The sequence below is a fragment of the Pleurodeles waltl genome, chromosome 6 (genome assembly GCF_031143425.1).
Source record: "Pleurodeles waltl isolate 20211129_DDA chromosome 6, aPleWal1.hap1.20221129, whole genome shotgun sequence".
NCBI lineage: Eukaryota > Metazoa > Chordata > Amphibia > Caudata > Salamandridae > Pleurodeles > Pleurodeles waltl.
The window spans coordinates 894,722,388-894,737,500 of NC_090445.1; the positions used below are offsets into that span (position 1 = coordinate 894,722,388).

Consider the following 15,113-nt stretch of genomic DNA (forward strand, 5'->3'; position numbering starts at 1 on the left):
AGTGCTCTAGTCTTGATGTATGCCTATTTAAGATGGCCTTCTATGTGGCCATGTAGCCGGTGTATTAAAGACAAGCTTGTCTATGCAATGACTGCACAGCACCAGTCATGCTGTGTGTCTGGTTAGAGAAGCAGCCTCTGCCAACACTGAGCAGTTGGTAATTCCAATTAGTTACTCATGTAACCATTTATTATTGCCAGATAATTTTTTAAAGACAGCCTTTCATGATCCAAGGCCATCGGCCAGTATTGTGAATAGGGAGTGAGAAGCGCTCATATCCTTCCTCTCATCCCTTAGGGCATTTAGCATGTGGGCTAATTAACATGCATTCGCTGGCAAAACACAGTACTGAAATGAATCTCTTCTGGCAAAAAAGCTAGATGTACTATTCATTACAGAAACTTGGGCGAATGCTAAGTGGAATCCTCATTTTGACATTGCTTGACATTGTTTGTCCAGAAGTCTACAGTTTTATTTGTTTACATTAATTGTATCATTGGGGGCAGCGTGGCCATAATTTCTAAACTAGATGGTGCCTTAAATTACTTCAATTAAGTAAATACAATCAGGTTGCCTTAGTAGGGTTTGTTTAAATTTGTTTACCTTCAGGTCAATTTCGGACATTCGTTGCTATTCCCTCTCTGGCCTGCCTTCTAATTTTACACAAACAATGGCTGATTTTTTATCTCTTTTAATTGTATCATATTCAGCTTTTTTTGTTTTAAGTGAATGCATTATTTAAGCAAACATATTGACTGATTCCTCTGCTTTGGATCTCCTGAACTCATTAGATGGTTTGGGCTTCCAGTAATTGGTCTCAGGACATACTTATAACCATAGACACATTTGTACCTAATTTATACCACTGAGGGTTTGATTAATGTAATTAAACCATAACCTTTAGCTTTGACACATCATCCACTAATAATGTTCCAGATTTAGAATCCATGGAATTCTTCTCTTTTCAGGGCTTAAGACAGTTAACTCCCACTCTGTGAGATTATGGTCCAAGTCATTGTATCAGACTAACCTACAAGCTTTTTCCACCACTCTGACCTATCTTGTATGTAGTGCATTAGATGAGAACTAAGATTGCAATGAACGCTGGGTTATGACAGCCCTGAAATTGGTTTAAACACTTAAAAATAAAATTTTGCACCACTGACCACCTGGGATACTTTGAGAGAAGCTGAGCAGTAATGCAAAACATTGAGAAATCCTGCCAATTAAATTGCTTCTCAAATGGAAAACAACTGTTAAAGACAACATTAAAGGATTAGAAAAAAATGCAGCAGGGGGGGCGTGGCCAAGATGGCGACCGGAGCGGCAGCATAAACTGCAGCTCTGATCCCTGGCCCGGAAAAACATCCTGTTAGAGGCGCCCGGGCCCCCCTTAGAGTGGGTCCGACCGTCGTTATGAGGGCCGCCCGGGGGCTGCATTGGTGACCGCAGCCGGAGACGCACTACCGACGCGCAGCTGGCAATCAGCTGGATCGAGGCCGGGATCGATTTACAGACAACACGCTTGCAGTGGGCGCTGCACAGTGCCACTTGCGACCCGCAACCGGAGCACGGGTTTGCGATCCGCCGCTGAGGAGCAACATCATCGATTCTACCCGGAGGTGAGAAGCGGTGGAGCGCGCCGCCCAGTCGCAGGCACTCTGGAGGGGCGGTGCTGACCAGGCCACCTCCGACACAGCGCCATCTTTATCGAGTTAAGCCTTGCCGTAGTAGGCTTACCCGTTTCTCACCCAGTGAATGAGGCTCTCCGTGTCAGGGCTCCCCCGTTAATCTGTGGCAATACGGCGTTCCGCGGCCGGCCAGGAGGTCGGGCCGCACGGGACACGCCTTCTATCGTTGAGGCCCGGGGTCGCGCCGCACAGACGGAAGGGACCATCGTGAACTCTACCCGAAACTGCACTCTGGTATGGCACACCGGCCCGTGAGGGACATCTCGTGAGGGCGGCGACGGCTAGAATCTCTTCACTACAACGTGGCCCCTCGCGGGTTGAGACCTGTAGGGGTGGGCCCCCTCCGCACCATAATTACCGAGGTAGGCAGCTGATGTGGGTGATCATGTCCTGGCTTCCCCCACTCACCTAAAACTACACTGCGCCCCGCGCCCCGGCTAGTGATCAGACCACGCAAACCTCGTATCAACAAGCCCAACAAGCTGCGGCCAACACTCTTCACCACTGCATCCTCTGCAAACAACTGCGCCTAACTCTGCCATAAAAGGCCCACTGGTGTGCAGGAAGCGTCACGCAGTGGCGCATCGCATTAGGGCGCATACCCCGTAAACTCACTCTGTGGCGTTGGTGCGTGGTGGTATCGACCTGTGACATTCTTGCTCTCTGCACGGAGTGGCCTGCGGGAACAGGCTCACAAATTAATCGGTTCCAGCGTCGCAGGCTGCGCTGGACTATTAATCACAGCCAATTAAACGTACTGGTTCAACGTGGATTGCTGCACCAGCATAAGGGGCCACAACCGCAGCCCCTGTTGTACGGATCCTTGCCCTGTATTGGCCCGTGCTCCACCTCTAGGGGATCGATGTGTCAAGAAGTCAGCTATCTGAGTGGGGGGAAAACGTACAACGGACTTGGCCGTTTATAAGTGGAGAACCTATTGGTGTCAGTTATCGAGCTGTAGGGCGTATACGCATGTATCATCCCCCTTGGGACACAAGACACCAAGTGCGGCTCCAACCTCCATCATACTGCACAGCGGGCTGCCCTCTATCCCACTAGTCTTACAAATTCATACCAGCACGGTAATTATTAAGATCCACAATTGATAGCAAAAGTGCCAGGCTACTATCTATCTACAGTTTCGCTTGGTCCTCGCCTTACTCCTCCTCAGCACCCAGGTTGAACTGGCAGGACACTTGACTTGGTCGTACACACTGCTTCGCGTTTTCTCAGCACGCTAACGTCTAAGTGCTTCCGCACTTGCCAAATGGTCAAACCAAAAACCCCACGAGCACCTCTGGGCAAGATGGAACACGCCACCTCATCCTCCTCAGAGCCCTACGCCACCACGCAAGTGGCACTGCAGAAGCTAGAACTCACCCTACAATCACACACATCACAATTTGAAAAGATACTACAAGCCATTCTAGACACTAAAACTACTCTAGAAGCTAAAATAGGTTCGGTAACAGAAGATCTAAACATACTTCGTATTGACCAACACGCACTAGCTGATAGGGTTTCGGAACTTGAAAAAGACACTGTAGCCCTCCCCCGCTCTGTGAAAGATCTCCAATCGCAACTAGCTCATTTATCAACAGAGGTGGATTCCTTAAAACGCAGAGCTGAGGATGCAGAAGGCAGATCCCGCCGCAACAATATCCGTATGGTGGGATTTCCCGAGCGGGCCGAGAGCCTCAGTGCTGAACTATTTATAGAGAAATGGCTTACTGATACTATTCTGAAGGATAACATCCCGAAGTTTTTTTCTGTCGAAAGGGCACACAGGATTCCCGCCAAGCCTCCCCTACCTGGCTCGCAATCACGTCCGCTTATAGTAAGACTCCTCAATTATCGTGACAGAGACCTTATCCTACAGTTATTCCGCAAATCTGGTCCGGTAAGCTTCGAAGACGGTGTGATTACAGCCTACCCAGATTTTACAGCAGAAGTTCAGAAGAAACGCAACTCTTTTTACCACGTTAAGGCATGTCTCCGAAAACACAACATTAAGTATGCGTTGATGTTCCCTGCCAGACTCCGGGTACAAGATGACACCTGCACACTCTTCTTTACTTCTCCGGAGGACGCCTGGACCTGGCTACATGCCAAGGGTCTAGCTGACCCGTTAGACACAAATGCTTTGGGAGACAATAGACCCTCCTCCACGTCGGGTCGAAGACAGCGCAAAAAACAAGGCGCGAAGCCCTCGCCTGAACAAGCGCAAACTGAACGCCTGCGGGCCACATCCAGATTTGTTAACACGTCACCAACTGCCTTCTCTACACAAGCGGACGCTGAGCAGGAACAAGATGCAAACTCTGATTCAGCTGAATCCACACGTGGCCCTACCCTCACACCACGCACAGCGGATGATATCTGCTAAGCAGTTGGGTTATATTGGTTCTTACAAATTGAGGATAGCATCACAATTCTACTACACCTCCTTCTGGGCGCTGTCGACATCTCCCTGCTGCGCCGCGTGCCTCGGTTGTGCCCCTGGGCGGCACACTCCACATCACAAGTGAATAGGGCAGGGTAAACCCTAGACTCTGCACCAATGCTCCCCGACACCCCCCTGCTCCATATGGACCATTCTCTCATGCCAGCAATTGCTGGAATTGATTTTTATTTTTTAATTCAGTTGTTATTGTGTGTTGTTTTAGAGTGCACCTTTTTATTTAGTCGTTGGTTTTGTTACATGCTAGTTAATTGCAAATGCAGCAGCAAACGTACATGTCATAATTATTATAGTAATAGGATTACAGCTCATAATATTGCAGTTACAAGTTACCCAAACTTAGCGTGCGAGCATCACAATGTTTTTATGCCGTGGTCAGCAGACACTCGTTCCCTTGGTTACACGAAAACCACAAAAATATCATGGCCACTCAAACTCATCAGAGCTTTGTAAAATACAAGGTGCTCACATGGAATATTAGAGGTATGGCAACTCCACGGAAGCGACAAAGGGTTTATGCCTTTCTCAAGAGGCATCAGATACATATAGCTCTATTGCAAGAGACACATCTCTCTAAAACTACGCTAGAAAACACGCACTCGAAATGGAAGGGGCAATTGCATGGCACAACTTCTTCATCATTTGCCCGCGGGGTAGCGATCTGGATCGCCCCCGGGGTCCCATTCACCGTATCTCGCACACAATGTGACTCAAATGGTCGACACGTGATAGTTGAGGGCATATTGGATGGGTCCCCTTTAGCCCTAGTTGCACTGTACTCCCCAAATGCAGACCAGCGCGATTTCCTATCTACACTTTCTACCGGTAACCTTAGCGACCCTACGTTGGAATGCGTTTGGGGAGGAGACTTCAACAGTGTCTTAGAAACTCAAATAGACCGTTCGTTCCCCCCGCTTACCTCAGCTCCTTCCAATCGCGCCTCTCAAGCACTAGCAAGTTGGGCTTTAAATAACGGCCTAAGGGAGGTATGGAGGACGGCCCATCCCACCCAACGGGAATACTCTTATTATTCCCCTGTACACAAGTTATATACCAGAATAGATATGGTTTTTGTATCCGCAGCAGTAATTCAGAAAGTGTGCGGGTCTGAATACTTAGCGCGCACTATATCAGACCATAATCCTTTATGTGTAACAATAGCCTGGGGTCACATGCACACTCGCATACCAACGTGGCGTTTACAGCCGGAAGCTCTTTTAGACCCCCCCTTTCAAACAGATATAGCTAAAAAATTAGCTGATTATTTCCTGCTAAATAAAAACTCGACATCATCCCGCTCTATAGAGTGGGATGCCCATAAAGCGGTGATACGGGGACACTGCCTTGCAGCCACGGTGGGGGTGAGAAAAGCACTTACTAAAGAGCTACAAACATTAGAGGTAAAAATCCGCAATGCAGAGAATGTGGTTGTCAGGGTCGAGTCCATACTAACAACACTGAACTCGCTCAGGGCTGCCCATAACGAAGCAGATACCAGGCTAGGCAAACATGACTACAGACATTATATGACAAGACAGCACGCTGAAGGAGATAGATCCGGCAGACTATTAGCCTGGCTGACTCGACAGCCCTCACAGCCAAAGCCTATTGGCGTGATACGCCTAAACCCCGACGTTATCGTTAATACTCAGTCAGGCATCAACGTAGCCTTTTCCATATATTACCGCACACTTTATACGTCTCCTCCCCCTCCGCCGGAATCACACCTAACTGATATACTACAACTTGTCTCTCAAAACCAACTTATCCTCGATAATACCCCTACTCTGGATGGCCCCATTACCATTGAAGAACTGCGCTCAGCTTTGGCACAAATGGCGCGCAGTAAAACCCCGGATCGGATGGACTTCCGGTGGAATACTTTAACTCCCATGCGAATCATCTCCTGCTCCCGCTCGTAGAAGTGTTTAATGAGGCGTACCATAATTTACAACTGCCAGATTCCATGCGCGAAGCTTTAATAGTTGTCCTTCCAAAAGCTGGTCGGGACCCCCTTGATGTTAAATCATACAGACCGCTCTCCCTCCTCAATACAGACTGCAAACTATTAGGGAAAATATTAGCGAATAGGCTCCTCCCGACCTATCGAGTCTGATACATCAAGACCAGTCCGGCTTTATTCCTGGTAGGAGCACCTTCCTAAATATTAGGAGGCTGCTCCATATAATGCACAGCAACACAAACACCGAAGCGGTCGCCCTCTCCCTAGATATTGAAAAAGCGTTTGACACACTAAGCTGGAATTATCTTCTTTGTACACTCAGGGCGTTCGGCTTTGGACCTGGCTTCATAAACTGGATCAAAACGCTGTACTCTAAGCCCACAGCACGTGTAAAAAATGGTCGCATTATCTCCGAAGCATTCCCCATAAGCAGAGGCACCAGACAAGGCTGCCCATTGTCCCCCTTGCTGTTTGCCATTGCCATGGAGCCACTGGCAATTAAACTACGCAGCTGCGCACATATATGGGGCATCCCGGAATCTAATACCTATCATATCATATCTCTATATGCAGATGATGCCCTGATTTATCTGCGTAATCATTCTACCTCCTTGTCAGAAGTGCTGAAATTGCTGGACTCCTTTGCCCTCGCCTCTGGACTGCACGTCAACTGGTCCAAGTCCAGTATCTTCCCTCTTATCTCCATTCCGGCTGACGCACATACAACACTACCGCAGTATAAATTACCGTGGTCACACACAACCATTAAATACCTCGGGGTGCAGATTTATCACTCTATTATAGATCTAAAAGAGGGCAACATTGACAGAGTATTGAGATCCACTCGCAGCTCGATACCATTCTGGAGCTCACTCCCCTTATCCCCGATGGGCCGGGTAGCAATAGCCAAGATGCTTATCCTCCCGAGGTTCCTATATTATTTCACTGCCCTTCCAGTGTGCCTGCCACGCTCCTTCTTTAGTAAATTACATTCAATATTAACTGACCTACTCTGGGGCAAAGATAGACGCAGAGTAGCGTTGACCATAACACAACATCCGCAGGAAATGGGCGGGCTAGGCATGCCCAACCTCGAAAGATACTACGCAGCCGCACAATTGTCGTGGCTGTCTGCATGGCTCCGTGATGCCCCTTCCACCGAGGGCGTCATGCTGCAGTCATGTATGGCCCCACAAGGGCTGCTGCCTACATTGTTATCTACCCCTCACTCCCTACCCTCGAAACATATACTGATGGAAGCAGCTCGCTTTTGTTGGCGTAGATATGTCCATGGCAAGGCCCCCTTCCCCCCTTACTCACCCTTGCTACTGCTGTTTCAATTGCCGGGCACTCAAATTATTTCAACACATCATAACACACGTGACATAAATACATTGAAGGTGGGCGATCTATACTCCCATTCCGCGCTGTACTCCTTCACGGAACTGGTGTCTGCCGGGGTGATGCACAATGGGGCCTTCTTGACATACAGCGCTATTAAACGACTGCTAAATAAGCTTTGGGGGCTCGGCAATGACGAACCTCCTGAGTCCCCATTGCTCACCACTATCCTTACAATAGGTAGCGAAAAAGGAACCATAACTAAAATATACAAAATACTATTAGCAGCAGTCTGTACCACCCTGCCGCACGCTAAAGCACGCTGGGACATGGTCCTTTCTACACCATTACCACAAAAAACCTGGATCGCAGCTCTTGCAACGATCAAATCAATATCCCAAAATCCTCGCTTACGTTACACCCAATTCAATTATATTCACCACTCTTATTTATCCCCAGCCCGCATTCTAAGAATATACCCGAACACAACTCCGTCATGCCCAAGATGTGCTACCCCGGCAGCTGACTTTTACCACATGGTTTGGAGCTGTCACTCAATAAACTCGGCCTGGCACCAAGTCACAGACGTCACAGCAGACATCTCATCCCTCGCATTATCTCCCACACCAGAGTCCTGCTTATTGGGCATACGTCACCGTACTAAGGGAGATAAACAGATACACAGATTCATAGACTTAGCGTTTGTTGTCTTCAAACGTCTGATTGCAACACATTGGAAGGCTCCACATGTCCCATCCCACCTGGTTTGGCTACGAGACTTACATAGTCGTTCACAGGCCGAGGCACAGACACTCAACCTACTGCAACGCAAAGGTCTCATTGAGGTGGGCCCCGAAGTCTGGAACACCTTCGTGGTGGCAATAGAAGCGCGTGATGACTTGCACCCCCCGTGAATAGTACACCATACACAAATCTTACAGCCAGGTGGATACGGTCAGCAGGATACTTGAACTGCCTCAATCTCATTTATTGACATTGCTGACATTCTCATTCTTATCCTCAAAGTATTAACCTAACACACCAGGCTGTTTTCACCGCGTATAAGACTTTACGCAGGTCAAACCCAGCTCATTCAATGCCGATTCTGCTCAGCATCCCGCTGAACTCCGCAAAACATAATCCTCGCCCCACCTCTGTCCCCCGTTCTACACACACTTACATATATCAGCTGTATTCCTTCCTCTAACCTCTCCTTACCTCTGTCTGAGGTAACAAATATCATCAATGGCATTAATCGTGCTTAGCTGCATTGTTATTCGGCAAGTAGTTGTCGCACAGTATTTAAGCTGTATGTTTCTTCTTTTTCTGCTCTGTTAGCAAAATCATATGTTTGTTTATAATTTGATTTATTTTTCTCTCTCTTTCATACCAGTTAATATGCAACAAGGCCGTGCAAGTTTATATATGTAGGCAAATAATTTGATAAATTATTAACAGCCAATGTACTGGTATGTGAATGTTATGCTCAATAAACAGATTTAAAAAAAAAAAAAAAAAAAAATGCAGCAGACTGCCAAGGTGGATGATTTTACTAAGGAGATTTTGGAGCACCCAATACAACAGAAAAGATATTTGAGGTTGTATGAAATGTGTCTATCCCTCGATGTTTCTACCCTAACTCCTATTCCCTCACAAAGCTTATGTAATAATCCAACTGATATTTTTGTTTACAAAATTGGGATGATTATTCCAGCCATTAGTCCACAAATCATCTCTATCTGGCTCTCCACTAAGGCAAACAACTGGTTATCCACCCACATCATGACTCAGGTAGCCCTAATTTATCTTGACCAATGACTGAGAATGACAGGCTTCCCCTTTCCATCTTCCGTGTGGTGTTCTGCAGGGGTCTTCCCTTAGTCCAACATTTTTTAATTTATATATTGCGCCTCTGGCGAACCTGGTACGTTCATTTGGTGTACAGATTGTCTCCTATGCAGATGATACGCAGGTGATTGTGCCCGTTTCTCGTAATTGGGAGGACACAAAGGAGAATTTTCAATGCTGCATGACAGCAATTAACAATTGGATGGTTAGCAACTGGCTTAAACTCAACGGGGAAAAGACAGTGATTATGTGCTTTGGCGGTAACAACTCCCCTTGGGACAACAGTTGGTGGCCCCCCGCTTGTGGGGGTTGCCCGTCACCCGTGCCTTCCGCAAAAAATGTAGGTATTATTTTTGACAACACACTCTCCTTTAAGTTACAGATTAATCATATAATCAAGGTCAGTTCTTCAGACTGACTAATATATATATGAAAGGGGTGTGGGGAGACGATTGTGCAGGGAATAAACCAAATTCTGAGCACCTGGTAGTCTTGGACACACAATCCTGTCAGCACACACTTCACACAAATTGTGGCCCATATTTATACTTTTTGAAGCAAACCAGCGCCGGCGCTGGTTTGTGTAAAAAAACATACCACCGGCTAACACCATTTAAGGATTGGCGCTAGCCGGCGCTGCAGGCGTAGGCAAAAATGGGGGTTGTGCGTCAAATATGGTGCAAGTCAGGTTTGAGTCAAAAATCATGGCTCAAACCGGACTTGCGACATTGTTTTACGCACAACCCCCATTGAAATGACTCCTGACTTAGCAAAGACAGGAGTCATGCCCCCATGCCCAATGGCCATGGCCATTGGGCACAGTGGCATGTAGGGGGGCCCAAGTTAGGCCCCCCATGCCACTGTAAAAAATAAAAACTTACCTGTACTTACCTGGGATGGGTCCCCCGATTCATGGGTGTCCTCCTGGTGTGGGCAAGGGTGGCCGGGGGTGTCCCTGGGGGCAGGGAAGGGCACCTTTGGACTGCGTCCATGGTCTGAGACCATGGAAGTGAGCCCACAGGTCCCTTAACGCCTGCCCTCACAGTCTGTGCGCCGTATTTTAAGGCCCACCCCCTCCAGTGCGTCAAAATGACGCAGGAGTATAAATAAGGCACACAGGCCTTAAAGTCTTTTTTGGACGGGAGCGCCTACCTTGAGTGTTTTTTGACGTCCGTGGGGTCGGGCGTCATAGTTTAAATATGGGGCAAGGTTTGCGCTGAATTTGAGTCAAAATGTTTGACGCACATTCCGCGCAAACAGAGTATAAATATGCCCCTAAATTTTAGAAAAGAGCATGTACACATTCATAGGTCAAAGAATGCTCAGTCATAAACCTTTGTCGAATGTATAATAAAGAGCGAGTTAGGTCTTAACCTAGGTATTCAGGATTATAGGGTCATATGTTTTGGAGAGTTTTCTATTTTAATCTGAAACTTACAAGTTACCTACTATTAATCATGTGCAATAAAGTGTTCTACAGATTTGTGTAAAAGGGCTTGTCTGTGAACAGGTTGTGCTGGAGCGTAAACATCATTGATAAAAGTGTGCTACTGAAAGGAAATAAAATAATATGTGTTTCAAATGTGAAATGCTGAAAAGTGTCTTTTAGAAAAACTCGTGCTTTAGAAAACGTGAGCACTCTGGTGGAGGCCATAAATCAAGTTCGACATAACAATTATTAATATGTATAAAAATATTTAATGGTTTTAAATTATGAAACGTTTGACTCTGCATGTTTTAGAATTTTTAAAAAAGGCCTCATGAGAGAAATAAATGCAGCTGAAATGTTTAAACTGCTAACGTTGTGACATGTATTTCTAAGCATCCTGTGACATGTTCTTTGCTCGCAGTGGGAAGGTTATGTTCTTATGTTGCAACATTTGTCTGGTTATCTGAAGATAACATGTATGTACTCGTGAAACAAAGGCTTACTGAATTTCTGAATAGGCTTTATGTGTAATCTGCAACATTTGTATTTTGCTGTGGAAACTGGTACCTGCATGGAGAAAGGATGAACTAATGGTGAATGCAAAAAAATGAAAAGACTACAGCAGAGAACGTGGAATGAACTAAATTAGCTTTTGACTCAAACCACCCCATAGACTGACCATTAGAGTTTTTACTAATTGCTTTCTAGCTGTTTAACATAACAGACTTAGGTGATGCAAGTTCAGTCAGTTCTGCTCAGATCCTTGCTGTGTTCAGATGTGCTTTTATTATTGCTAGTGTCATAATGTGCTATGTGTTCGCTTTCTGCCACTGATAGTTCAGATGCATTAAGGTCAAACATTACTGAACTGTTTTCTCTATTGTCACTGACTAATGAAGATGACCAGAAGGTGCTACACTGATGAAGACTTTGCTGCCTACTGATCTACTTAGGAGAGGTATAACCAAATTCAACATTAGTCTTTCTTGTTGATTTTTTATGTTCTCTCTTTTAGAAATCCTGCTATTTTTCGTTAGTGCCATAGTTAGATGTGTTCCAAATTAATTTGTGGCTTCTTTTCTTTTTGCATGAAGCCCAAACATGCTTATCTGATTACAGTAATAGTTAGGTATGACACATGCTAAATTTGACTGTTCCATATAAATTGTTTGTAAACAATTCATCTGCAATAACTAAATCTATTCTGTATCATTCATTTATTTGCTATTGTTGTTGTTCTGCATGTTGGTTGTTGAATGCCTAATGATAAATATTATGTCTAGGTTGGGATTCTTTAGAAGAATAGGTTAGTCTGTGTTATTCCTTTACTTTTATCATTTGGTCTTGCGTTTGGTTTACGTGATCTTAGCATTGTTGATGTAGAGGGCAATAAATGTTTGAAATTTGCTAAACTGGTGTGGTGATTCATGGCCACATGGGTCATGGTGCTTATACGTTACTGACTCCAATATGAAAAGTGATGTTTATCAATTTGATTTCATTGTTGTTAACCATCTCACCTCTATCTCAGTCGACCTCTAAGGGTAATTGATGGTTACACTTTACGTGTCACCTTATAAATAAATTATCAAAAGAAATATAAGGCTAGACACGACCACTCTGTTGAGAAAACTGTAGAGGCAGGTCATGTAGGAGTGAGGTGAGCTCTGCAGTGTTTTATTCCCTGTTGTGACAGTTAGTAATTACTGCCTTTGGAACTGCCAAGAGGAGTCTCCGTGGTCATTTCTTAGTGAGCGCACATTCATTCACCCCACTTCTACGGCCTCACCTTCATTTTCATCACACTTAAAACACTACAGAAACCATTCACTGGTGATACTGCTCTTGGGCCTCTCTGGACTTTTTCTATGCTCCTTGCATTTCAAGCAACAGACAAGCAACTTGAAAGGTGACAATAATGTTGTTTTTCACTAACGTGAACTCCAGTGATTCAAACTCCTCCTTGAATCTCTGGAAAGAGGTGAAAAAGCTGTCAAAGCTTAGCGTAAAGAATGTAATGCAGTGTTCAATCAGGGTACAGTCCCAAACACTCTGACTACAGAGTTCCTCTACAGAAAGAACTGCTCAGCCAAGGTTGTGGGTTTTTCAAAAGAAACAACACCTTAACAATATCTCGAATATATATAAACAGACCTTCAATAAAGATGAGGAAGAAACAGTGAAATAAAAGGGCAGTGCAACGATAAAGCACCAAAAACAGAGCCTCAGTGGGTTTGTCTTTCTTAAACTGATTTCAATGGATTCAGTTTTGCAGCTCAAGCATGTTTGTGTCACTCTCCTTCTAGGTGCTCTCAAAGGTTCTGATGTTGCTTGCTAGTCTTGTTAACCTATGCATTGACATCCTTCGAGCTTTGGCTATTCGGGTTAAGCATGCAACTTCATGTGCTCGCCAAACTGACGTTTCCTGTCTACACCAAATTAGTGGCCATAGTTAAACCCTTCACCCACCTAGCTGCTCTATGCAGCTGCAAACCTAGCCCCTAGGAACAAATGTAGTGGTCACATTACAATGTCACTCATTTCACTTTAATTGCTATCTGTTTAAGCCAGGAGCATACTGAAAATGGCATGCCTGGTGCACTAAATCTTTAATTATGACCTTTACCGCTGTCTGAAGAAGAAGTTGGAGATCTCAGGTGGACTAATTCAAAAGTAATACATGCTAGAAACCCCAACATTTACAAAACAGCACAGCACAATACAACTCTTCTATGCCTGCGCTCTCAAAATCTGGAGCTCCACCCCCTTTCCATTCAACTCATTCATTGTCACATTGTCTTCTAAACAAAATTTGCACACCCAGTATTTCCAAAGTTCTTTACTTTGGCTTTTGATCCTCCAGTGCCTTTTAGACAGAGACACATGTCGCCTGCCATATTTAGTCTCACTTAGCCTTCCCCAACTATTGATGTACAGGATTTTATAAATATCTTATAAATATCATATTATATTCCTTTCTATAACCCATTTTATTAACAATTGTGATTTTATATTCAGTGGCGGCTGGGGCAAATCTCAAGAGGAGGGGCAGGCGTCAGAGAGGGGTAGGGGTGGGGAATAAATAATAAGTTAAAAAAACCTTACCTCTTACCGTCGCTGCTGCCACCTGCTGACTCAATTCTATTCCGGTGTCCCAGAATTCAGTGGGACACCAGCACAAGCTCCCTGGCAACCCTGGCACTGCTTTCATGCTAAACCTATCATGAAAGCAACATCAAGATTGGTCTGAGCGACTTGGACTGCCGCTCAGACACATTCCTGGGGTCTCTGCAGTTTCTCCAGCCCGGCTGTTAAACACAGCCAGGCTGGAGAAACCTAAGTGCACATGTGTGTTTGGCTGACCTGATACGGCCAGCCACACACACAAGTGCACTTAGGAGCACTCTCTCCTCCTACCCCCTCCCACCTCCCGTGGCCCAGCCCACCCCTCTCTTCACATGCTACTGGCTGAGCCAGCATTTGAAAGATAAAACAATAAAGAAATGTTGTTTTATCTTTCAGCTCCTGGCTTAGCCAGGGGGGCAAAGCTCTTTCATCATAGCAAAGGAGACGCTCCTGCTTATATTATGTAGCGGTTCACATTATTTATGTGATATCAAGCCTCTTCGTAAAATGTGCCCTGATGCTCGAGCCCTTCTAAGCACTATGGAAAACTACACAACTAAATAAATGGTCTGGATCTTCTGCCAAAGACAACTGATTGTCATTTGTGAAAGATTGCTAATAAAACTGATTGCTTTATTGCATGTTTCTTGTCTTGTAGCGTGGCTAAAATACAGAAATAGTGTGATTTTTAAACTACATGTGTGTTCTGTGACATACAACTATTTGTTCTTATGTTCATTTTCACAAGCTTGAAATCATGTTCAGTATCAGAAGCACTACTGCTGACACAGGGAGACAGTGGAGAAGGGATGACCATGCAACAGTACAGATATATGATGTACAAGACCCACATACTTGTCAATGAAACACTGATTTATGTTACCTTTAAAGTTAGTTGTCTTGACTTCAGGATTACCGGCCCCAATGAGATGTGGAGTGGTTTGCATTCCCCCTGCCTCTCCAACGTAATATCTGGAGGGTGTTTGGCAGCTTGGTCTTGCTTGTCGCTGTCTTTATCTTCTCCGTTGTAATGCCATAATATGGTGCCTCCTACATAGATAAAAAGTACACATTCTGCTTTAGTTTAATAGATTAGTGGAGTAGCTAACTGGCACATATCAATATGAGTGTGATGTTAAAGTCCTATACTGTTTGCAATAAAGAATACTGAAAGCCGATACTGTCGAAAGCAACCAGGGTATGAAGCAAAAAAAAGAGAAAAATGCTTATCATGATTATAAAAAAACACCACCC

The 15,113-nt window shown here is 45.1% G+C and overlaps 1 protein-coding gene across 1 annotated transcript in view; it reads right to left on the reverse strand.

Annotated features, from left to right (window-relative positions):
- C6H10orf90 (chromosome 6 C10orf90 homolog) overlaps window positions 1-15,113 on the reverse strand; it is a 655,134-nt gene that overhangs the window by 83,269 nt on the left and 556,752 nt on the right. Inside the window, exon 5 of the mRNA XM_069242456.1 lies at window positions 14,743-14,909. Coding sequence (XP_069098557.1) covers window positions 14,743-14,909 — 167 coding nt within the window. The remainder of the gene's footprint in view (window positions 1-14,742; window positions 14,910-15,113) is intronic.